At 33.6% G+C, this 23,982-nt stretch overlaps 2 protein-coding genes across 4 annotated transcripts; one reads left to right on the top strand and one right to left on the bottom strand.

Moving 5' to 3' along the window:
- Positions 1-1,772: 1,772 nt before the first annotated feature.
- Positions 1,773-20,238, bottom strand: LOC105143826 (uncharacterized). The gene is made up of 4 exons (XM_011052333.2): positions 20,113-20,238; positions 11,303-11,533; positions 10,053-10,351; positions 1,773-6,716 (listed from the first exon to the last, which is right to left on the bottom strand). The coding sequence occupies exons 1-4, from the start codon at positions 20,116-20,118 to the stop codon at positions 6,419-6,421; spliced, it is 834 nt and encodes a 277-aa protein (XP_011050635.1). The 5' UTR covers positions 20,119-20,238; the 3' UTR covers positions 1,773-6,418.
- LOC147910890 (uncharacterized) lies at positions 15,829-23,982 on the top strand. 3 transcript variants are annotated; one of them, XM_087403252.1, is made up of 2 exons: positions 15,829-20,446; positions 21,511-23,982. In XM_087403252.1, the coding sequence occupies exons 1-2, from the start codon at positions 20,117-20,119 to the stop codon at positions 21,544-21,546; spliced, it is 366 nt and encodes a 121-aa protein (XP_087259378.1). In that variant the 5' UTR covers positions 15,829-20,116; the 3' UTR covers positions 21,547-23,982. The 3 variants fall into 3 exon arrangements, with proteins under 3 accessions (XP_087259378.1, XP_087259371.1, XP_087259363.1); XM_087403245.1 differs by having other exon boundaries at positions 15,829-20,481; positions 21,536-23,982; XM_087403237.1 differs by having other exon boundaries at positions 15,829-20,481.

Below are 23,982 nucleotides of genomic sequence, written 5' to 3'. Positions count from 1 at the left end.
AAGTTAAGCAAAACGTCAAAAAAAATGGCTCTCTCCATTTGGAGAGATAAAAGAGAGAAGCGATGTACTTCCAGAATCGTTCCACGAATCGCGTACTTCCATTTCCGGCCGACTTCTCGCCCGCAATCATGCATATTACGCGACAAACATCCCCCAACAGCATAGAATTTGTTGCAACGTAGTATTGCTGCAAGTTCTGTATTGTTGGAGACGCGACGTAAACGTGTACACGCGGAGACGCATCGATTGACACGTTATTGTACACACACGTACGTAGATTGAAGAGATATCTTGTAAGATAGCAATAAATGGATTCTTTCGCGTACATATGCTATATTTCCATGGGTTGATAGGCAGGGAATGTGGATGGATCGACGTGTAACGTAAATCTATAAAGAGTTGATTAATTAAGAGAAATTAATAGAAACTCACTTTGTAACTTTTTAATTATTAAGCCTTGAGATTGGAGGACTTTATAAAAATATCTTTTATTTTCCTTTATTTCTTTGTTAGAAAAAATATTGTTGTTTTATGAAAAATGAAAGATATTTAAAAGCTTTTAATCTCTGATATCAAAAATTCCAGAAGAGATTCTTGCAGATTGAATTTCTATTAATTTCTTTTAATTTCTGTTTATTTTTTTTGCGGATGATGTAGGACTCGCAAACACATTCCGCGTGTAATCATGTAATAGTCATGTAAGGAATATATCACTGTTGATATGTTAGCACTTTAAATGTGACGGAGTAAGTTCGGAACGAACGAGAAGAAAAACTTGTAAAACTTTCGACTTTCTAGCGCGGCACGCGCAGCTGCACGCGAAAATCCGACATGTAAAACTACGCGAGAAACCCCACTCCTGCGTCAGCGAAATAATAAATGGCGTCTTTGCCTACGAGAAAATATGATATTATTTTCTTTTTCCAAACAGAACATATTCGCGTCATCTTCAAGATTTATTCATCAAGAAAGATCATTATTTATTTTTCATTTTTATTATTCGCATACGGAATCTAAGAATTCTTAGTTGATGGCTCTTAAAACTTACGCCTGTTTCGAGATGCCTAGACATTTATTTTAATGTTAAAAAGGACAAAATACGACTAAGACAAGATCTTGATAATAAAACTACAAAAATAGCGCAAAAAAATTAAATTAATTATGTAATTTATAATTTTTCTATTTTTTTAATGTGAATTTCTACAGTACAAAATTTTATTTAATTGTGTACCAGCTTCAGTGCATTGACTCTTATTTGCCCTTAGTATCTTTAATTATTATTGTTCTCCCACATTAAGATCTATTTTATTATTATTATTATTTTTTATTTCCAGAAATAAAGTAACAATCACAAATATTTTTTTTCATTTGTTATATATAAAATATATGAACAAGTTTGAAATTTTTTGGCATCTTAGAGCAGAACTTTGTCATCTTTCAATTCAACTCTTTCGCAATTGGTTCGAAATCAAATCTATCTATTAAATGTCTAGGATTAAATCAATTAAAAATAACAGGAATAGCAAGTGTTATTAAAAACGACATTATTTTTATAAATAAATTTTGAATTAGGACTTTATGAATTTTATGCAAGAGAATAACATGAAATTAATGAAAGAACATGGTTTGATTGCCTATAGTTTTGAAGCTTAAAAACGAATTCCTGTAATTTCCATTTGCTTGTAATTATAAAATTATTAATGTTACGCCAAGTTTAAAAAAAATTGAATTGCAAGAACAAAGGTAAAATTAAAGTAGTAGCTGTCAGCTGATAATTTTGTAGCTCTTTTATTTTCTCCTCTTTCATTCGCTGGAAGAAAGGAAAGTAATTTACCGCGAAATGGGACGATCGAAAGGAAGTAGTTACAACGTTTACAAGCAGTATATATTTAGCGTAGACGGTTAGAATCAGGAAACGTTTTGGTACGATCATGAATACATATTGGCACGATTAAATTCAACGCGCAACAATTTTATATCGAATCGACCCATTCTCGCGGTTCATATATCGGCCGATGCTGGAACAAGAGATGTGAGAGGATCTCTGAACAAAACAGTAAGTATTACATAAGTACGGAAACATATACCGCTATTCAAAAATCTGCGAATGTCATTCTACGCAAAACTCTATGCGAACGTTTGTTCCACATTCTGCACACTTTACATTTCTGATTTAATCCTCCTCTCAATCATTCCTTAATTACGGTATTTATCTAGACACACAAAAAAGATAAACTTCATGAAATTGAAATATTCCAATTTTCCACGTTTAATTTTATTATCGTTGCACGAAGTCGATGATATCGTTACAATGGAAAAAAAAAACTATAATTTAGGTCAGTTTTTTTCCAGCTGCGCTTTTCACATTCTCGCTTCTCTTTTTCTATATTTTTTTCCCTCATGATAAATATGGCCCATGCTTGTTTCCCATATATGCCAAATACGCAGCTAAAAAAACCGGTCTATTTATCTGCTCTTCAAATATAAGCATTTGAAAACGTGTTAGAATTCTCATATAGTATCGCAAAACTTGAGACACGAATTTAAAAAATAGAAAAAAATTTTATGGTGAATATAAATTCTGGTACAAGAGAAAGGCGGTTATTTCCCGGGAAAAAAAATAGTTCTATTTATCTCTTCTTTAAATGGTATTTGAAAATGTGCTGTTTTAAAATTCTTACATTATGTGAAACTTTGAAATTACGCAGATTAAAAAGATAAAACTGAAATTTCACAGTGTATATACATTCTAGTACAAAAGAAACGCAATTGTTTGAAAAAAATGTTTTTCACATTCTTTTCAAGTGGAATTAAAAAATGCTGTTTAAAAAAAATGTTTTTCATGTTGTATTGTAAAACTATGAGTCATTGAAGATTAAAAAAATAAAATAAATCAAAATTTCACAATCGAGGATATAAATTCCAATACAAGAGGAATGGCTGTATTTATCTTCTCTTCAAATAGTATTTAAAACATGTGTTTTAGAATTTCTCATATTGTGTCAGAAACTCAAGTATCGCAGATTTAAAAAATAGACATAAAATTTTAAAATGGACATAAATTCTATACAAAAGAAACGCGCGGAAATTTTTAATAAAAAAAAGGAAAGCAACTTATTTATCTTCTCTTCATATTTATCTTCTCTTCGCATTAAAAAATGTGCTGTTTTAGAATTCTTATATCCTGTCGCAATACTTTGAGACACATAGCAGATTAAAAGAATTGAAATCAAATTTTCACAGTCGATATAAATTCTGGTGCGAGAGAAACACGATTTCTTTATTAGCAGGTTTCAAAACAGCATAACGTCTTGTAGAATTGTAAAATAAAACGTGATGTGAAGGCTTTCTAATTTTGCTTTTGTTTAATGAGCATGAAAAACATTACCGCGAGATTCGTTTTGAGTCATCGCGTATACAAGGGAAGAGTAAAGAATATTTTTTCCTTACACATATCGTAGTGCAACACGTTAGCGTTACATATATGTATATAACGTACAATGCGATAGTTAAAAAAAGTAGAGAGCGGTAGTTCCGCTATATATCGTGACGCGTCTTGGATTATTTTTAGAAATTTCGTTGCTTCGTACAGAGCACAACATCAAAGTAAAGAAGATACGCCTCTGTAACGATCATAAATATATACAATATATATAATTGTGTGTATATATGTATTTATATATTTATTATATTTTATTATATATAAAACAAACGACTCTCTCTAGGCTGTACGAAACAAGCTCAAAGATGTCTGTTTGAGCTTTCGCATGCTGGAAACGGAATCGAAATCGACTTTAAAATCTAGCAAAAATAAATTGTACCCTTTAGAATATTCTTTAATGAGAAGGTATATAACAAGCGAGTCGAGGTTATTTTTACTTACTGACGTAACGATCAATATCATTTTTATAAAAATACACGATAGCCTTAACGTTGATCGACTGGCATGAAAACTATTCAATGTCGCATCGGATTTCGATTCGATTTCAAGCCTCGACGTGTTTCAGACGAAGCATAGACGATAAGCTGCCTTCGAATTAATTTTGCATCGTCGGAAGCTGCTTAGTTTATCGCGGTGTGCTCGTCATTTCCGGCCGGAAGTCAAAGTACCACCGAGTCGCATTTTAACATTATAATTTAATTTGCCGGGAACGAGCGCTTCCCGGCCGATTGTCACGGATAGAAGTTTTGTGTAAAGCACTTGGACAGTTGTTAGAGGTTTCCAAAAAATTCGCGAAATTATGCCTTCGCATGCGGCGTCCGTGTGAGATGGCAACTCTGCGCGCGGACAAGGCACTGCAAAGCAACGTAGATATTAGCTAGAAAATTTTGATATATTAATAAGATAACAATTAATTAAACGATTAAAAAAATTCTAGCGTGAGTCAAAAGATTATTCCGTGTTCTAAACAAATTATGTTCGCGCATCTCAATCTTTTCTTTCAGATAATATAATGTACTTATGTAGATCTGTCTAGAGCGAACGTTCGACGTATAAAGAAAAAAAAATGTGCTAAGAATTATCTAAGGAAGATTCTGTTGTTTCAAAAATTCGAAGAAATAATCCATAAATACGGCTATCGTTTCACTTGCGATCGTTTGATCTTGACTTTCACTTTGAAACTGAACAAGAATCTGCATTTAAATTGCGATTAAGTCTCTAGAGCTGACGCCAAAATTTGTACAGTTATTGAGGTTTCTAAGAGAATTAATTTATGTTATTTTATCATCAAGTTGTCTACAATTATTTTTTTATTTTCTCCATCTGCAATCTGGATTTTCTTTGTTCAATTCATTTTTTTTACTGTTCTATATAATCTTTCAAAAAATATGGAAAAATTTAGATTGCTTACTTAAATTATTAATTGCTTTTAACAATTTAAAATTACTTATATAAATTAGAATTACTTTAGAATTATTTATCAACATCTCTATTACATCACCAAATAGTTTTTTAACTTAAATATTAAATGTTTATTTAATAACATTGAAATTTGAGCAAAAATAAGGATGAAATTTGAGAATGAAATTTTCTTGTACCAAAAAATGCCCAGATTGCAGACGGAGAGTTAAAAGGCACTAAAAATTACTTTCAATCAACAAAATGACATAATTCGTATAAAAAGAAATGAATGCTATAATAAATATATTTTAATAAAAATAATTCAAATTTGTAGATGCATAAAGAAAATTGAATTGTTTGACATTTTTGACAAAGAAATTTATAATTGAATAACTCCAACCGCCAACTTTGGAGGATTAAAACTACGATTAAAGTTTTTAGCGTTCGCTCGATTACATAAAGCGCGCTCCATTTGAAACGTTACCACGCGGAATAGACAGTTCAATGAATGACTCGACCCACAATTGTCCTCTCCTCCGTCGTACAACTGTAATCCGACTTATATTGACCGAGACCCGTCCCAGTTATTGCCTATCAACCGGCGCGGTAAAACTCGCTGAAGAACATTTTAATGAGTTTCCCGCGGCTCTTGAAGTACTGTGGAAAGCAAGGCGGAAATATTTTCTTTGATAATACCGCAGCTTAGAGCACAAGTTTGTATTCGTTACTTCGGATCGAGTACGCTCGTCGGTATGTAAAACCTTCTTTGTTGATTCCTACGTACAACTATTTTTCAAGAAATAAACCGGCTAAATATTCTTGGAAATATGCATTCTGTAATTCTTCTTAGATTTTCTCATTTTAGATGTTTTTCATATCTCGAAACTTTTCATCGACATCATATTATTTATGCATATTCGCAATATGTAATTATTATATGTATATATGTATATGTATATAATTTGATTCACATATTTCTTGTTTCAATTTGACGGATTGTCAAATCGATAACGTTATAATATGCCTTTCATTACTAATCTTGTATTTCTTCTTATGATAGCGTCATCTTCGCTGAAACTTTATGTTAAGTACGTAAATACACATATGATTACATGATGACAAAGAGTACGATCAACTTGATATTACAAATGCTTTGAAGAATTCTTTGATTAGTCAATTAATGAAATTCCCTCTTTTGATTGGTCAATCAAACGTTTCAAAGCATTTATAATGAGACCGCACCCAAAGACAATAAGATATCGTATAAAATCTTATTACAACCTGACAGATTATTCTAAATTGAGTCATGTATCGCAGTCGTCCCATTCATTTTCCATTCACACATCAATCTCGAAGGACCAACGAATGTTTAGTTGAAACGTCATCTTAGACATGGACTGTATCACGCAATGTCCTATGTCTCCTTCGTCGCTTGTCAATTCTTCTTGTACGGGGCGGGTTGAGATTTAGACCCTTTCTCAGGCCTCATCAGACATCGCTAAAGAAGTCGCCGGCACCCAGACGATTGCCATCCTGCATCGATTCAGGATATCGACCAGGTGCCAGCAGCCAGCCTCACGTCTTAGCGAACTTGTAGACCACACCGAAAACCAGCACGCTCACTAGCATCAGCACCATCGCGGTCACTACTTTGGCGAAGGCGTTCAGCCCGCTCTCTGTTGGCTGCTGAGACCTCCCGCTCGGTACGCTCTGCTTGGCGGCAAGTCCGCGAGCTAGAGCAGGAAAGGCCAGACTTTGGGTGAAGGTCAACTTGTGGAGGGATTCCGACAGGGAGTACGGACCCACGGAACCGCGGGCTGCGGCTCTCAATAAAGCATACTCCAAATCCAGAGCATCGAACATGCTGTATCTGCTGGTGAAAAAAAAACCATGGAATCTTTTAATTATTTTACACGCCACGCGCTAATTATCATTTGTTCTAACTATTTTAGTTAATTATTGTATGTTATTACTGTATATTATTTGTATATTGTTAATAAAACTTATTTAGTTAATAATTATTATACTATTTGTCTATATTATATTATTTGAAATAATATACCTATTCTTGTGTGATGTATCATCTTTAAAAGTTCAATAAAAGTATAAAGCATGCTTGAAAAAGTAATAAATTAAGAATAGTGTGAGAGAGTATAGCATGCAAATTAATGATTAATAAAGTATTGCAACAAAACATTAATAAAGTGTTTTTTTTTAATTATTAGAGCAAAAATTTGTAGCGCTACAAACTTCAAAATTTAAACAACTGTAGCTTCGTTAAAAGTGAACAAATTTCAATTAAAAAAAAATTAAAAAATTGGATTATAAAGTATAAAATCTCTATTTTCAGAAGAATACTATGTCATTTGAATTTCTGTGAGTTTGATTTTCATTTTTATAGAAAATTATGAGCTGGATAAAATGGGAAATTTTCTTGTCGCTTTGTAAGGTGGTCATGTGCTTAAAAAAACTTGAGAAAGTTTTCAACCTTCTAAAACGTTCATACTTCGAATCATTTTCAGTGAAAAAAAATATGACCGCTATTAGGAAAAAGTAAAATGGAGTCTCTCTCTTAAATTATCAGAATTAAAAGTTGTATTATATCAGCTTGGTCGGAAGCGCCGAGATGGCGGTATATAGACATTGTCTCCAAATATCAATCATGTCAGGAGTATGATACCAATATAATTAATCTTTAGAGAATAGATGAGTCAATTTTTCAAATCTTACAGCTTTCCTTTAAGTAAGATTTATTATAGTTTCTCGTCTCAAAACATGACACTATTTCCTAACACTATTTCATAACACTATATATAGTAGTTTCTCATCGTCTTTTTCATCTTTCTGTTACGTAATATCATTTTAAAATGAACAAGTTTTCTAAAGATTTGTTATAAGAGATTTTGGATTCACTAAATTCAAATTTATAATAGACATATATATATATTAGAAATTCACAAAATTCAAAAATGTTAGATTTAATATAGAGATTTAACAGTAGAGAAAAATAAACTTTTGTGAACTAATTAACAATGTTTTCAATATTAAAAAATAATAATTAAAAAGTATTATATAATGCTTGAAAATCGAAGAAAAAGACAGGTACATTACAATATTCCAGCAATCAAGTACGAATAAGATTTATTATAGGTAAGTTTTTATTTGCGAATATATGTAATAATCATTAATTATGTAATAATAATTATCTAACAGTTACTTTTAGTATTTGGAGTCTGGTAGAACAAGTACTAAAGCAAGCATAGAAATAACAATATAAAAAAATAGAACAATACTTATATAGTGCTGCTTTCTTGTGAAAATTAAAAATGAAGGTTATCAATTAAAAAATAATCGCACGTAAGAAACCAAATTGAAAAGTCTGCAGTTATAAAATATTATTAAATCATTTTATTTTAATTTTGATCTTTAATTGCGACTTAGATATATTTATTCTTATAATAATTAAGTATTATTGTTACAATAAGGTCTGACACAATTGGTATTTCCAGGACAATGTCTATATACGCTTTCATTTAGGCATTCTTTTATTCCACCAAAATAGAACAATACAACTTTTACAGCTCCTCTGACAATCTAAGAGCGACTCCATCTCAATGTTCCTAAGAGGACATAACCAAATTTTTTCTTTGCTGGGAATAGCTCGAAACGTACGAATCAACGTTTTACGAATTATTAATGTGTAATGTAAATTTAAATATATTTTATCAATAATGTACACTACACTACACTTACGGCGCTGTACTTTTATAAGTCCTTATATTATTCTTCATTTATTTTTAAAAATAAATGAATTCTTCAACCTTCTTTTCTTACATCTTAAAAATCTTCATATTATTTTATATACACATTACTTCTGTAATTATTATATAACTAGTATATTATCTGCTTTAATTATTTATTTCAATTATAGATTAAATCATATAAATTGTCAAATTTTTTGACAGACATTTTGGAATCTCTCTCACGATTTTAACGAAACCTTTGGTACGACTCCCAGCATAAGTTCTTGCTATGAAATAAGAACTTACGATGGGAATTGTTCGCAAACAAAGGAAAGTGGACTTCTATCAAGACGATCCAATGTCTTGGCCTCGTAGAAGGTTCTGCGCGCTCGCTTGTGAGATTGTAAAATTGCTATGAGCAAAAAAAGAACAAAATTGGGGCGCGGTTGATCTCAAGATTGGGGGAGAAAAGCGATTTTCTCGAGGTCCTCATAGAAAGAACCACTTAGTGTTTGTGGCAAGAACCCGTACAAGTGGCGAATAATTCTACCGGTACCTACATATACACGCGCGCGCACATACATATACAACCGTAACGTTGATACGTCGTGACGTACCTTTCGTATATTTGCATTGTGTCAAGGTCGTTCACACTTCGTTGACACGAGTCAAGACCGAGTCCGACGTCGAACGCGTATACAATAGATTATTCCTGCCATTTGGATCTCTGAGAGAACCTTGCTTGAAATGCGCATATACGCGGCCAAGGATAAGGTCAGAAAATAGATACTTCACCCCACACAAAAAAATGAGAAGAATATAATATTTTTTGCAATAATATTTATCAAACTTATAGTCACTACTCCGAGATCCGACAATATGGATTAATTTTGCTCATTTATTACACTTAAGAGAAAATTATTAGCTGACACAACATAGAGCATTCTGTTGAAAAATGTTGCTATTATATAGCTAAAATGATCTGTGTATGTGGTAGTATTTATAATTACTTAGTTAACTTAGTACAATAATTGTGATTAAAATGTTTATAGTTGTTACAGCTATAATATTAATAATTATATTTATATTATAGTTCTAAAAAAATATATATATATAGAGTTAGCATAAAAATGATTATAAATTATAATATAAATATCTGCATAAAAATCCGATGTCTTCTAATTAAAAATTATGGTTAAACGATACGATAATTGCATTTTTTCTTTCAGTCTATGAATACAACATTAGGGAAAGTTATCACCCTTTGTTTATCGTAATAATGTAATATGTATCGTAAGATAGTCAAAACTGTACCAATATGTTTGTTATATCTTTTATTCATTTTATGGTCATTATAGAAGAGAATTCAAGTAAATTAAAATAAAAGAATAAAAATAAAGAACAAGATCTGTTCATTGGCTAAAGATATCGGATAGAGTGCGGTCTAAACATATCAAGTCAATTACCTGCTACTACGTCTCCTGTCTTGCGAGTGCATCGACACGATCGCCGAGCTTGGCATTGATCGCAAACTGCTGGTGGTCGAACTGGAGGGACTTGGCGGCGCAGGTCGATCCTCGTGGTCCTCGTCCAAAGATGTTTTGTCCGGCGATGACGGACTTTTCACTCCCACGTTATGGTGGTTGTGATGAAGATAATGCAGCTGCAGTCGCGCGTGATCCGGATGTAGCAGGCTGGCACGACGCGATTGTTGCGGTGTCATCGCCGGACTGTTGCAGGTAGCACCGCATGGCGACGGCGATGCCTTTAACGCATTTCACAAAAAATTAAGGAATTTTTTCTCGTTATGACAAATTAGCAGGAATTAATTCGTGCAAAAAGTTTTTAACAAAATGTTCAACGTTTGTTCTACGCGAAAAGAATTTTGAATACTTCAAAACGTCCGTCCTCACATTGTTAAATGTTAAAGGATCAACTTTAAGTTAATTCCTTGAGTTAAATAACATTTTGTTATTTTTAACTTTCAAGTGTGTTGTAATTTTTAAAAATATTATTTTCATTAAAAAAATGTGATTAAACAAAAAAACAACACTGGTTTAATCAACTCATTTTTGTTAAATTGCTTAATTTTGAAGTAAACAGCATTTATATTAATGTATACATTTATTGTTAATAAATAATAAAGGACTCTGCACTAATTATACACCGAGAACTATATATCAATTTTCTATATTAGTGTAAAGTCCTGTGAAATTTAATACAGGTCAAATTTAATACAGTTTTTAAATTAAATTATTTAACTTCATTGTTTTAATCATTCATCTTTTATAAGTCGGAAAAGAGACCCGTTATAGTGGCGCTGAGACAGTATTTTAAGGGAAGAAATATAATAAATTATAATAAACCTTACTCAAGAAAAAAGTGTAAGATTTTAAAAATAGATTTCATTCTCTAACGGACGTCTTAAATTAACAACATATTGAGTAGGAGTAGTGGCGAGTTATATAGAAATGATAAAAGATAACTCAAATTGGATACGATTTCACATTATGAATTTAACAATGCAATAAAATTTACGGCATAAAAATGCTTTGAGAACACATGTTTATTTAATTCACGCAAGCACAATTGAAGAGTATTGATTTATGAGGGAGTAAGAGAGAAAGAGAGAGAGAGAGAGAGAGAGAGAGAGAGAGAGAGAGAGAGAGAGAATTTACAGATTTAATAGAAAAAAATAACATCACGTAAGAGTCACCTGAATGGATTCGATGCCGCTGTCGTTGACACTTTCCTGTATGTCTGGGAACACAAAAGCTGGGGCCTGTTCGTCGGTATCGGCTCTGGGCGAGTCGCTGGGCCATACCTGAAGAAGCGGAAGTGCCCCGCGCGTTTCGTTGCAGACCTCGGCGATGACAATGTTGTTCGTTGAGCAATTCGTTGATATCCCCGTATTGAGGCACAAACCCAGCTCTCTCAGTGGCTTCTGCTGAACGACTTAATAATTTTACAATTTTATCATAAATTCTAACAGTAGCGTATAAAAGTCTCCGATCAAACAGATTTTTCACGTCTTTTTTTCTAAAGTAAAGTAATTTTCCCTAGTTTGTATATTGTACACAGTGTGCTCGTTAAATAATAAAACTCATTTTTTTCTCTTATGTTAGCAATGCTGCTGCCAGTTGTTTGACTTTGAACCTTTCCATATTCCAACTCGAACTGCGTTGCTTCAGTCTGAAGTAGAAAAAAATTACCTTTTCGCTTGCAAGTGGGATGGAGATACATTCCACAAAAATAAAGACAACGATTTCTTTCTAGCTTATTTTATGAAGATGAAAAAGGATAAAGAATAGAACTATTTACAAAAAAATCAACATTCTTTTGAGTGTCACTTCTTTGCCTGCATACCTCGTCGAATATAAAAATAGGATAAAAGTGAAAAATAAATATATCTTCCACAAAAATTCAGATAGCAAATTTTTTCACTAATTTCATTCAAATCCAAGAAGACTTATATATTGGTCCATCGTATTAAATACGCCATTTTGACTACAGATTCATAATTATTATTATTAGATGCTAATTATTCCTAAAAAGAAGTCAGGCACGAAAGAAGTAAAGTGTTAATAACTTCCTATGTTGCTTGTGTAATAAAAATGGAATCACGTAATCTCGTGATCGTACAATAATATACTACCTTTTTTGTGTTTGCAACGCAAAGCTTCAACAAATCTTTTTTGCCATAATATTGTTACAAAATTTTACAAAAAAAACATCGTATGATATACGGTTCCATTTTTGTTACAAGCAACACAAACACGTCTTAATATTTTAAGCTGCTTCTCTAACTGAAACAACACAGAGTGCTAATTAGAATTAGAGTAGAGAAAAGACCAAGGACAAGCGTGATCAGTGGTAACAGATTGGAGAGTTTGCCTCATTACTTAATAGGCATGCTAGCTGTGTATATCACTTAAAGAAAATTATATAAGAAATAAAACATATTTATACAATATAATACTAATAAAAATTAAACCCATATAATACTAACAAAAAATTATCTTTGTTTTTAAAAGAAGACATGAAAAATCCATTTGGCCGGTAACTTTTACACGTCATTTTTGTTTTTGGAAGAAATCTTATCTTTTTTTCCGTTGTTCATAAAGGTTCTTCAAACTTGTTGCGAGACGTGTCGGAATAAAATGCACTTTGAAAATGCTCATTAGAATACCTTGAATATAAATAATAAAAGGGAAACAAGAGTTTAATTTTATTGTTTGCGGCATGCACTTGGAACTGTATTGACTTTGAAATATTATGAGGCTCGCGTATCGCGCGACACGAGAACGCGAGAACGCCTTGCGACTTTTAACTGCTCGATGACTCTCGATAATAAATATCGCCGCTAGAAACTTCATAATGTCGCCGTAGCACGAAACAAACATTTTCTGCGTTCGCGCCACATAAAAGGCCGGTCCTTCACGGCTGGTTATTAGCATGTGAAATATTGAAAAGAAATATTTTTAGCCATGGTCGCGTTTCAAGAGCAGATTAATCGATGCGATACTCAGTTATTTCGCTACCGCGAGCTTTACTTCTATCCTAATGACGTTTTAAAAAGAGTAATAAAAGTAACAGAGAATCTCTCTCGCGTGTATGACTTGTTTATCAAGATGGAAGAATACCTTGATGCACCTGACGCGATGGAAACATCAATTCTCAGTTTATGTCACCGTACAACAGAGCAGAGATTTTCACGGATTGTTATTGCAAAATTGTGATAAATTGAAACTTCCGCGCGATACGCTATTCTGAGAACATTCGTCACGAAATATCGTGCACATTGCTTAATATCTTGCTTATCGTTCAGTCGTAATTCCACAAAATATCTTTGAGGTCATATCAGAGATATGATTACATTAATTTTCATAATATATACATCTGACTAATTATAGTTAAGAGCTTGATGAATTTTGAAAAATATCATCACTTTTATCAAATTAATTATTAATAAAAATTAATAAAAATTTGAATGTTACGATTCTCTAACTTATAAAAGTAACAACAGAGATAAAAAGGCTCAAGAGAATAAGCGCTGTTCAAGGTGCGCAAATTGTTAAAAAATCTCTCAATATTCAAATTAAATTTATTGAAGAGACCGTAGAAAAAACATAATTGTTAACATGATAATAAATTCGTACGTTTCGATTAGTTTTCTAATCTTCTTCAGCGAAAAATATATGCAAAGAAATTATAATTAATATTGCTCGTTGTTTACGCATGCAAAATTGAAAACGTAAATCTATTCTTTATAGTCTCCAAGAGGAAACCAAATTAAGTTCTTTGTCGAGAATACATTCTCTCACGCCAAATGTACGAATTTATTATCGTTTTAACGATTATGTTTGTTCTATGGTTTCTTCAATAAATTTAATTTGAATATTGAGAGATATTCTTGAATAATTTGTGCACCTTGAAACAGCGCTTATTGCCTCGAGCCCTTTTATCTTTGTTATTAATTATTAATATGTTTTTATGAAATCGTATTTAACATGTCACGTTAATAAATTGTTAAAAATCTTACACTAAGAGAAAAATTGTTTGATCTTTATAATTATAATTGCATTGTAAAACATTTTTAATTATTATTGTACGCTTACAGTTATTATTTGGAACAATCATGTATATTTTTTGGTATATAAAGTAAATGTACACATTAGTGGACATGACCTAATTATTGAACAAAATGACAAAAATTGTTAATATTAAGCTTTTAATAAAATGTATGATTGTAAATAAATTCGTAAACAACGAATGTATATGTATTTAGAATGTAATTATATAGGATATAATTTATTTAAATGTAATTATTAACAGCTTTCTATAAGGTGTTTATTTATAAGATGCTTACTTATCATCAAGAATAAAAATTGCTTGTCAATAATATTAAATTGCTTGTGATATTACCACTCCAGTTTCGATTTAGGATTGTGTTTCAAATAATCGACGCACAGTTTGTTTGAACTGGAAATTGTATAAATTTATAAGAAATATTATTAGGCACAAAGAATTGTCTTAATCAAATATAGCATTTTTCACTTGTGTGAATTTATTGAGAATCGTGCACATCAAAGCTTAATATTGTATTTAAAATTTTTATCATTTCGTTCAATAATTGGGTCATGTCCACTAATTGATACACTATTTGGTTTACCTCATAGAACTATATAAATATAATAATTATTATAATTATTATTAAGTCGTTTTCTCTCTTTCTCTCTCTATCTCTCTGGGATAACTGTATATTCCTTTTTATATATAGAATAATATAAATATAATTATTATTACTAACATTTAGCAGTAATAACAATAAAAATATTTTATCAAGCGGTTATAATTATAAATGACAAAAACTTTTCCTCAATATATCAAAAGACAGTAGCATCAAGTATACTTTTGTAAGGTATATTCATTTATATGAACAAAGCGAATTCTTTACGTCGTTTTTTTAGGAAAAGGAAAAAGTTTTTTGTTTTTAAAATAAACTATTATTGTTTTAAAATAAGTCGATGTTATCAAAAGATGCATATATTGGATGAGAATATAGATTTCTCCGATGATATTATGCGACTATTGAAGAATCAGATTCTTTATTTTTTCGAAATTCAAGCTTTTATCTCTATAATTATATTTTGTTAACATAATTCTTTTATTGATACAACCTGGATGAAACTTGGATCTCGAATAACATTATTGTGCAAACGGAAGAAACAGAAATGATACATGTTTTTAAATCACGAACCATGAAAATAGTTTCAACTGCTGAATGATACCGATCCGATTTCATCGTCCAATTTAACGTGAATACAGTTTTACTGGTTTTATTGATTATGAATCAGAATTGAAAAGTCTGCGTTATCATTATCAGCCAAAATAAAATGTAAAGCGCAATTTAAATTGTCATCTTCATAATTTCTCAATGAGTTATTATTCCTACCCTTACTCGTGTCTCACCTTCGGCCTTTTCGCGCCGGAGCATATTCGTCGCAAGGGCTCTCTCTCCGTCGATCGAGCGATCTTGATTTTTATTAAACCTGCGACGACGTGTTGTGTGCGGACAACGATGGATAATAATACATGGTTTAAAGTTCAAAATGTCTCGCACGTCTCGCCGCGCGAGAATCGCATTCACGCAGGCTGGCGCGCGTCCATCTACAAGGCGCAATCGGGGGATAAACGGCTCGCTGGTTTCCGGTGCGGCGAGCTTGCAAAGGTCGCTTCGGTGTACAAAAAAGCGTCGAGAAAAAGGCGACAGGCCGCAGAAGCAACGCGAAAATCGATAAAACGCGAGCGCGAGGAAGTGCGGCTGAAAAAACGCGTAGGATATTCCAAAATCTGAATCTGCCTCTTTCTAATTCTATATATAATCGTTTTCTGCAAAATATTTTTACTATAAAGAATAGTAAAAGAGAAGGTATATTACGGTCCCTCCATTTATATTTTATACAATAACTTTATTAATAATCGAGATTTAAAATTAAAGCTTAACGAGTATATTAGTCAAAGTGTTGTTCAATCGATTCTAGACTCAAAGTTATGAAATATTTATTACTTAAGATATTATCAATTTTCTTTCAACGTAATTTAACTATTATTATTATTATATTAGTAATGTATTGTCTCATTGTCAGTCAATTAGTATAATTATTATATTAGTAACGCATTGTCCCATTGTTAGTCAATTATTACATAAAATTATTCTGGTAGATTTATATATAACAGCAGCTTTACTGGTGGCCGGTGCCTCACCATTTGTGTATTCACATGCTTTCGCATTCAATGTAATTTCATGAGTACACATTAAATTAAATGAAATGAAATGAAATGAAATGAAATTAAACTAAATTAAATTAAATTATTTATAGAACTGTGGCGATACTGCGTAATATTAAAAAGCAGAGATGATAATGTGAATAAAAATAAAAATAAATTAAAAAATTTATTTTGTTTAAGAGAACACACATAATATTTGATTACAGTCCATAAATAATTATGAAAATTCGTTATCTAATAGCGGAGATATTAAGAATAGGAACCATTATATCTACAAGGACCATATAATTCCACCATCTCCTTTATATTTCGAGTATTTTTTCTATTATGCCACAAAAGGACTGATTCAAATTCTTCGAGGGTAAAGCCAAGGGTCGACTAAAGAAAAATACAAAACAGATCGATAACGTGCGAACAGGAAGTATGTGGCGATATGACGAAGGGTCGTACCCGAAATTTATATCGAGAAATCGAAACACGAAGCTCATAATGATTGCTCCATGACAGGCGAGAAAAGAAAAAAAAACAGTCGCAAATGGAATGAAAATATTGAAAGCGTGTCGTATGTCCATCCGATGTCTTTGTATTTTCTCCTCTTGTCTCTTCTATTCCACGTCATTATCTACTTAATGTTTGCACTGACAAGCAAAACCCATTACACATTTTTTTTTACAGTTTTGCGAAATGATTTCGAATTACACTAAAAGTCATAGAGAAGGAAATGCACGATGTTTAAATCAATGTAAAAATTGTTTTTAAAATACGAATCCATTTTTGCCGTAATAAAAGCTCGTCGCAAATGATTTCTTTTGGATAGAGGTCATCTGCCAAGCAATAAAAAGAGTTAACTCGATTAACTCAGTTAACTCAGAAAAAATATCACAATATTTGTTTTATTCTTCTTTTTTTCGAGAGAGCCTCCCAGAATTTGCGTCGCATCGCTCGCTACAATCGTGATCGATTCAGGCTGTGAGAAACGCAGCACAAATAATCAAATGTTACTTTGCATCCGTCACACTCAAACGCAATTTGCGTGTCAGATGTGTAAACGTTTTTCCATTATCTTTTTTCTTACGAAACTTCCGCCAAATGGAAGCTGCGAACTTGGCGGCAGTCCAAATTGACCAGTGGAAAACCACGCAAAAGAGCGCACGAAAAATTGTATGCGCGAGGAACTACGAGAATATGTCTCTCGGGAAGCTCTTCCTTTCATTTTCGACTTCAATTAATTCGGAATTGATGAGGAGTCGAAAGGTCTGCAATTGAGAGCATACGTTGCGGATCCGGCGGAATGAGCATAGCTCGCTTGAGATTTGACAAATTTTTACGTTCAAACAAATCTTGCAAACAGAAGTTACTAAACTTCAAGAGTCACTCCTTGGGTCAAACAATTTCACAGAAAGTTAAAGTAAATTGTGTCGTGTCTCTTGTGTCGAGAAACTCCGCTGCACAAATCTCGTAATGAATTTTCCCTGAATCTATTTAATCTAACAGTCATGAAACGCAAGAATAAAAATATCGTACCATGCTATGGGCAAACCACACGATTCTGCCAAGATCAACAAGCCGTATAAAATTATAAAATATAACTTTAAAATATAACAAAATTATTGAGCTAAAATAAATTATATTTATTCTTTTTAATATTTTTCAAATATTTGTGTTGAAATCGAAGATTTAACTCTATTGCGATAATTATAAATGATTATAGGCAGGATCAATCTGTCAGAAATTAAGATTGAGAGACGATAAGTTTACTCTGTTGGAAGCGTCGCCACCCAAAACTTTCATTTCTCCACATTTTATGACATTTGCCATATTTTAGGACTCCCCCACATTTTGTAACTCCCATGATTTATGATACTCTTGCAAAAATATCGTATCTCTCGTGTATATGTATGTCAATTTTCGTGGATAGATTTAAAAAGCGATCCCATACTTTGCCTTGCCTATTCAATCGAACGTTCTACGTGGGGAGGAAGCTAATACAATTTTAATGTAAAATACTCCTTTGTGAGATTCCGCCTAAGGTTCGAAAGGTCATTAGAAATGAATTACATAGCTAATCGATTGGAAACACAAAAGAGTGACTGTTAATAATACCAGAGTACCGATTCATTTGACTGCACAAAGAGACATATGCTTGTTCGTGACCATGACTATAAGATCTCGTCTTCTTGCTTGGCCTTGGCACACGTCGGCGGTCGATGAGGGCAAGAAAAAAGACGCGGAGATCGTTTTCCTGGCATGCTGCCTGTCTTGACTGAATGAAAAGACTTTTGTTCGGAACCATTAAACTTTCTGATGTTTTTCGCACACATTATCGTATATGAAAACAGTTTCGAGAAACAAACTGAACTCATGATCTCGCGATCTCTGACATATTGAGCCTGCCTAGTTATTTAATTATCATAATGGAGTTAAATCTCCAACTTCAACATAGATATTTTATGAAATATTAGACATAATAAATATAATTTATTTTAGTCTCATAATTTTTGCTATATTTTATAATTTTACAAAGTCTGTTGATTAAAAAATTTTAAAAATGGAAGAATGAAAAAACTCGATAAAAGCGCTGTTAATATAAAATAAAAAGGTACATCAAAGGAAGAATTCCTCATACAAAATATAAAACCGTCTACCGTATGTTTATTACATTAACCTTTCGAATTCCTCTAGTTTTAGAGTGCAGAATGCTGCTTGTAAACTGAATTCAACAAGTTTTAGTAGCAGTCACATTTCAATGTAATCTAATTCAATGTAAAATTCATTTCAGAAACATTTATAGAAGTGATAAAGGGACGGAATTTAGCGAGATAAGTTTATTTTGCAAAACGCACAGTTATTATAAAAATTATAAAAAATTATTTAAGTACAAGACAATGGATTTGCAAAAAATATACAGATATGTAAAAAAAATATTTAAATATATTCAGTTTATTTTAACGCAACAAGGTATTGATTCGTTTCCTGTGTGTAATATTTGCGTTGAAATAGCTACGATTTAGGTCCAATCGCTTAGGACATTCTCCCCGACCCACCTGTATGCTTCTTGCATAGTTGACTTTCGATAAGGAACGAATTCTCCAACAAGAACCGATTGACATTTTAATTTCGGTATTTAAGGACCATTTCTATATTATGTCAATGTAGATTAACTTCAACTCTCGGTTTAATTTATTCCTTATTTTTCTTCAATTATTAAAATTTAAAGAAAATAAAAAGTAAAACCGAGTTAAATTCAGATAAAACACAGACTCGTAATTAAATCAAAATGATACCATAGGACATCATCATGACATCATGTCATACTTAATAAATTTATAAATGACAAATAAAGTCATGATAACGTCGTTATGATATTATTCCAATTTCTACTTGGAAAGTTAATCTAAACTGATAGAAATGGGCATAAATAACACTGAGAACAATTTATATATCGACCAATCATACAGAATATTACGTGACAACATCACGAAGTAATTTTAAATATCGATCACACAAAGAATTAGATCATTCCTTTCAATAGCGCTTAATAACCAGTTTGATCGATAGACCGAGGAACTCATTTACATTTATATTCCACCTTCCAAAAATCATTTTCCGTAAATCATGATCGTGTCAAAATGAAATCGAGAGAAGGGATCAACGAACGCGTGCGAGAGAGTTTGGGTATCCACTTGGAGGAAACGGGGCGCGCGACGCGTCGGCCGTCGACAGGGAGGATCCTACCTGCATGCTCCTGATCGCATGCCAGAAGATCCCGGCACGATCCTCCGAGGCGTCCGTTTACGTGGTCCAGGATTACGACGGTACTTTGTCGGCACGCTCGATCTCCTCGGGGTTCGAAGTGCGACTGGATCCGGCCGCGCGTGCGGCAGGACCGTGTGCTTCGCCCCGCGGGGATTGCCAGTGGTGGTCCGGCGGCCACAGTACGGGAAGGGGTAGAAAACCAGGCGGCGGAAAACGGACGGACGAGAGGGGGTTGTTTTCGCTGTGCCGGTCGGGGGTGAGAGTAGTGGTAGGCCGACGCTTATCGGACGCACGGGCTGATGAGCCGACATCGGTAGATGGGAAAGCTCGGACGTGGCTTGATGCCAGGTTAAATTTTTCACGAACGTCCCTCTTAAGGAGTGAAAGAAAAAAGCTCTTTATCTCCGTTTTTGCTTGTTTATTATTTCATTGTACTGAATGCATAACTGTCGCGTTGAGTAAATTTTATTTTCTAATAAATTTTCTCCTGCGCGACAAATATGAGGGTTACGCGTGATCACAAATAAACTTTGCACTTTGTACTTGCTATATTCTTTCGTTCTTTCAAATTATTCATGCACACGCAGAGATTTTAATTAAATTGCTGAGATTCGAATTAATTTCCCTTCAGCTATGTAAGACTTTTTACGCTACTGCTATTAACTTTTTAGTTATCTTAATGATTACATTAAAATAAAAAAAATTTACGTTAATTAAGAAAGAAAAATAATAATGTCAAGATAATGTCAAGATAATGTCAAGATAATAGTTTTAATTAACGTGTATCCATTATTAAAAATCTAAAGTCAGAAATCGTTTTAATATGTCGAAATATGAGTTTAATAAAGTCTAATGGGTTTAGTTTTATTTTTTGTTGACGAATCGAACGATGTTATTGGTTGCTCTCTCGTAGCAGCCACTGCAATTGATTGTTAATCACAGCATCTGCTGTGTTCCAATTACGTTTTGCTAATTAAATTAATTGCAACTTTCATAACAGATGGAAATACGAATAATCCATTAATTGTTGTAATTTTAGTACAATATATCCATTCTTCAATTAAATATTTGTTTAAATTTTAGTAATAGTATAAATATATTTTAAATCACAATAACGATACAATTCAAATTTTGACCATTATTGTCAAGAAGTAATTATTTTATCTAGCACGTGACTCAAGTTTTAAGAAACGGATCGAATTGTACAGCAAGAAAAAAAATAACGCTAAAATCGGAAAAAATAGGATTAAATCATATTTAATAGAAATTTTCAAATAAAATGCGAAAAGAATGATATACCTTGAATCGTGAGATACTCTAGACTCAGGATAAAAATACAAAGTTGTCAAAAACTTACTTTTTATAAATTATTTTAAGAATAAAAGAAGAGTTTCTATTGAAGGTTTCTATTGAAGGTCATACAGTGAATAAAAATACAGATAAAATCAAGTAAATGAATAATAACTATGAAACAGTGAGAGTGCAAAAGAGTGTTATTGATACGTCAAAAATTGAAAGATTGACTCGAGGAAACTGTCAAGGTTGACATTTGGAGGACACAACGACATATCGAAGACCTTCAAAATTTGGGACACAAGTGTAAAAATATCTTCTTCCGGTACAAGAGAGCTTCATCCTGATAAATCGAGAGAGAGAGAGAGAGAGAGAGAGAGAGAGAGAGAGAGAGAGAGAGAGAAGAGGTAACTGCGAAAGTCTGTAAATACTGTCCTGTTCTAGTCGTTGCTCCTCGATGTCTCGTCCGCTGACAACGCGGCGAAATTAACGTGAAAATGGAGAGAAGCATTCAGAAATGAAACGTGTAGGACAAAATACGAAAGAGCTAATAAAACACTGGAAAAATACACACACGGTGGTTGTGATCGGGATAGATAGACGTAATTTATTATGTCACAGAAAAAGCCCGAGAGAGCCGATCAAGCGTGTTACATAAAGGTATAGAATAATGCATCTGTCGAAGTACATTCGCCATCAGTATTGTCGGGAAGGAAATACGTAGGAATAGAGAAAACTGGTGGTATATAGGAAGAACGTGATTGCGCTACTCTGAGAAGAAAAATAGAAAATCATGAAGAGAGACGCGGGAGGATTGTGGGAGGACAACGCGAATTTCGAAAAGAGGGGATTCACCGCGACGAGCCGAGATCGTTCAGCAACAAATGGTTCCGCAGAATGGGATCGTTCGGAGAGTGCACCGAGACGAGGATGAAGGGAAAAAACACGGAAAAAGAATTAGAAAAAGAAGAAAACACGCGCGGTGATGGATGAGGATAAGAGTGCGACAATGAAATCTTTTATGTCTTCTAACTACCTTGTCTATCTCTTATACATTGCGATACGATGAAAAGGTTTTGTTCCCACTGGATCCCTCGGGAGATCCGAAGGATCCCGCGAGGACATGTCCCCGTAGTCTCGGCAACACGTCGTGCGCACACGATCGAGTGTAGCTCGTCGTCAACACCTCTGATTTCCCAGTCCATCGACTTCAATAACCGAGTGCATCTCCGAGGTCGCTAGACTATCGCGATGCAGGAGATATCGGATCAGATGCATCGTTGATCACAGGTGGAGCGAGATAAATCGAATAGAGGGTTGAGAGGAGGGGCGACTAAGGTAAGACGAGGACGGAACGCGGCCACGTGAGGAAGGGGACGAGGAGGACGCGACGCCGGCGCGGCAAGAACCCCGTAGGTCAAGGTCGTCCACCACCGGCCGTACGCAGGCGGCAGGGATAAGCCATGAGCACCGGCCGTACGTTACGGCCCTGGGAAGTCCCGCTTCTATCGCCACTGGCTCGTGTGCAGGATGGACGATCTTCCGGCTCTCTTCCGACCCCGCTGAAATCGATATACCTACACCTATTCCCAACAGCTCGACCGGTCCGTGTGTGCAGGCAAACAGGGCTGCGGGTTCCCTGATGCGCCACGCAATGCGACTGCAACGCAATTTCGCGCTGCACGTGTGCCGTAGGGCGCGCGTGACTTATAACGATAAACGAGCAGAGTTTGACGCTGTTAAACGAAAAGGAACCGTCGCTATCGCATCTCTCGACACTTGGCATTTTCACGCATAAGCGCTAAAAAAAAAAGGTCACTTTTTTTTGGTGGGGTTGCATATCATCTCTAAATTGCCTCGACGTGCGGGCGATTAATGGCGTATCGTGCATTATATTACGTGATCGATATGCTGTAAGTCCTCCGAGACCGATCCATATCCGGTAAATTAAGTATCGGCGAGGACGCGCGTAGCCCATTTAGTTTGAAGAAAAATCGACAGTCAAGGTCTCGTGTGATCGGGAGGGATGAATGTCTCCAGGGTGTAGTGCTTGAGAAATTGTGCATCGCTTACTGAGACGTTCTATCGATCATCGATAGATAAATATGACGCTTTCAGTTGATTATATATATGATTCTTTATCTTATTTCGATGACGACGTAAGTCGGTCGCATCTTTCGAATCTTCTTAATAACTTCGTCCGCATCGATTTTATTATCTCTTGGAGTATAAAACATTATCATTTTTATTTTTATAGCAAAAGTCTTTTTAAACAAAAATCGTATTAAAATAAAAATAGTTTTGTGATTCTAAGAATAAATCAAATATAAATAAGTTGTTTAAATGAGTCTTTGCGATTGTTAAAATGTGTAATAAATAATATATATGTTTAAAGATCGTAAAATTTGCAAACAATTGGAATACTTACTAACGAAGTTATTCGTAAACATTTCTTTAATGCAGAAGTCAAACTACAAGTCAAATATAAAAAAGTATATTACAATTCAATCTTTATTTCCTTACTAAAGATTAAAGATATACCGTATCCGGGAAGTA

Source organism: Acromyrmex echinatior, chromosome 1, assembly GCF_024713525.1.
Source record: "Acromyrmex echinatior isolate Ae372 chromosome 1, ASM2471352v2, whole genome shotgun sequence".
Classification (NCBI taxonomy): domain Eukaryota; kingdom Metazoa; phylum Arthropoda; class Insecta; order Hymenoptera; family Formicidae; genus Acromyrmex; species Acromyrmex echinatior.
Note: the sequence above shows the minus strand (reverse complement) of the source record. Positions and strands in the feature narration are given on the sequence as shown.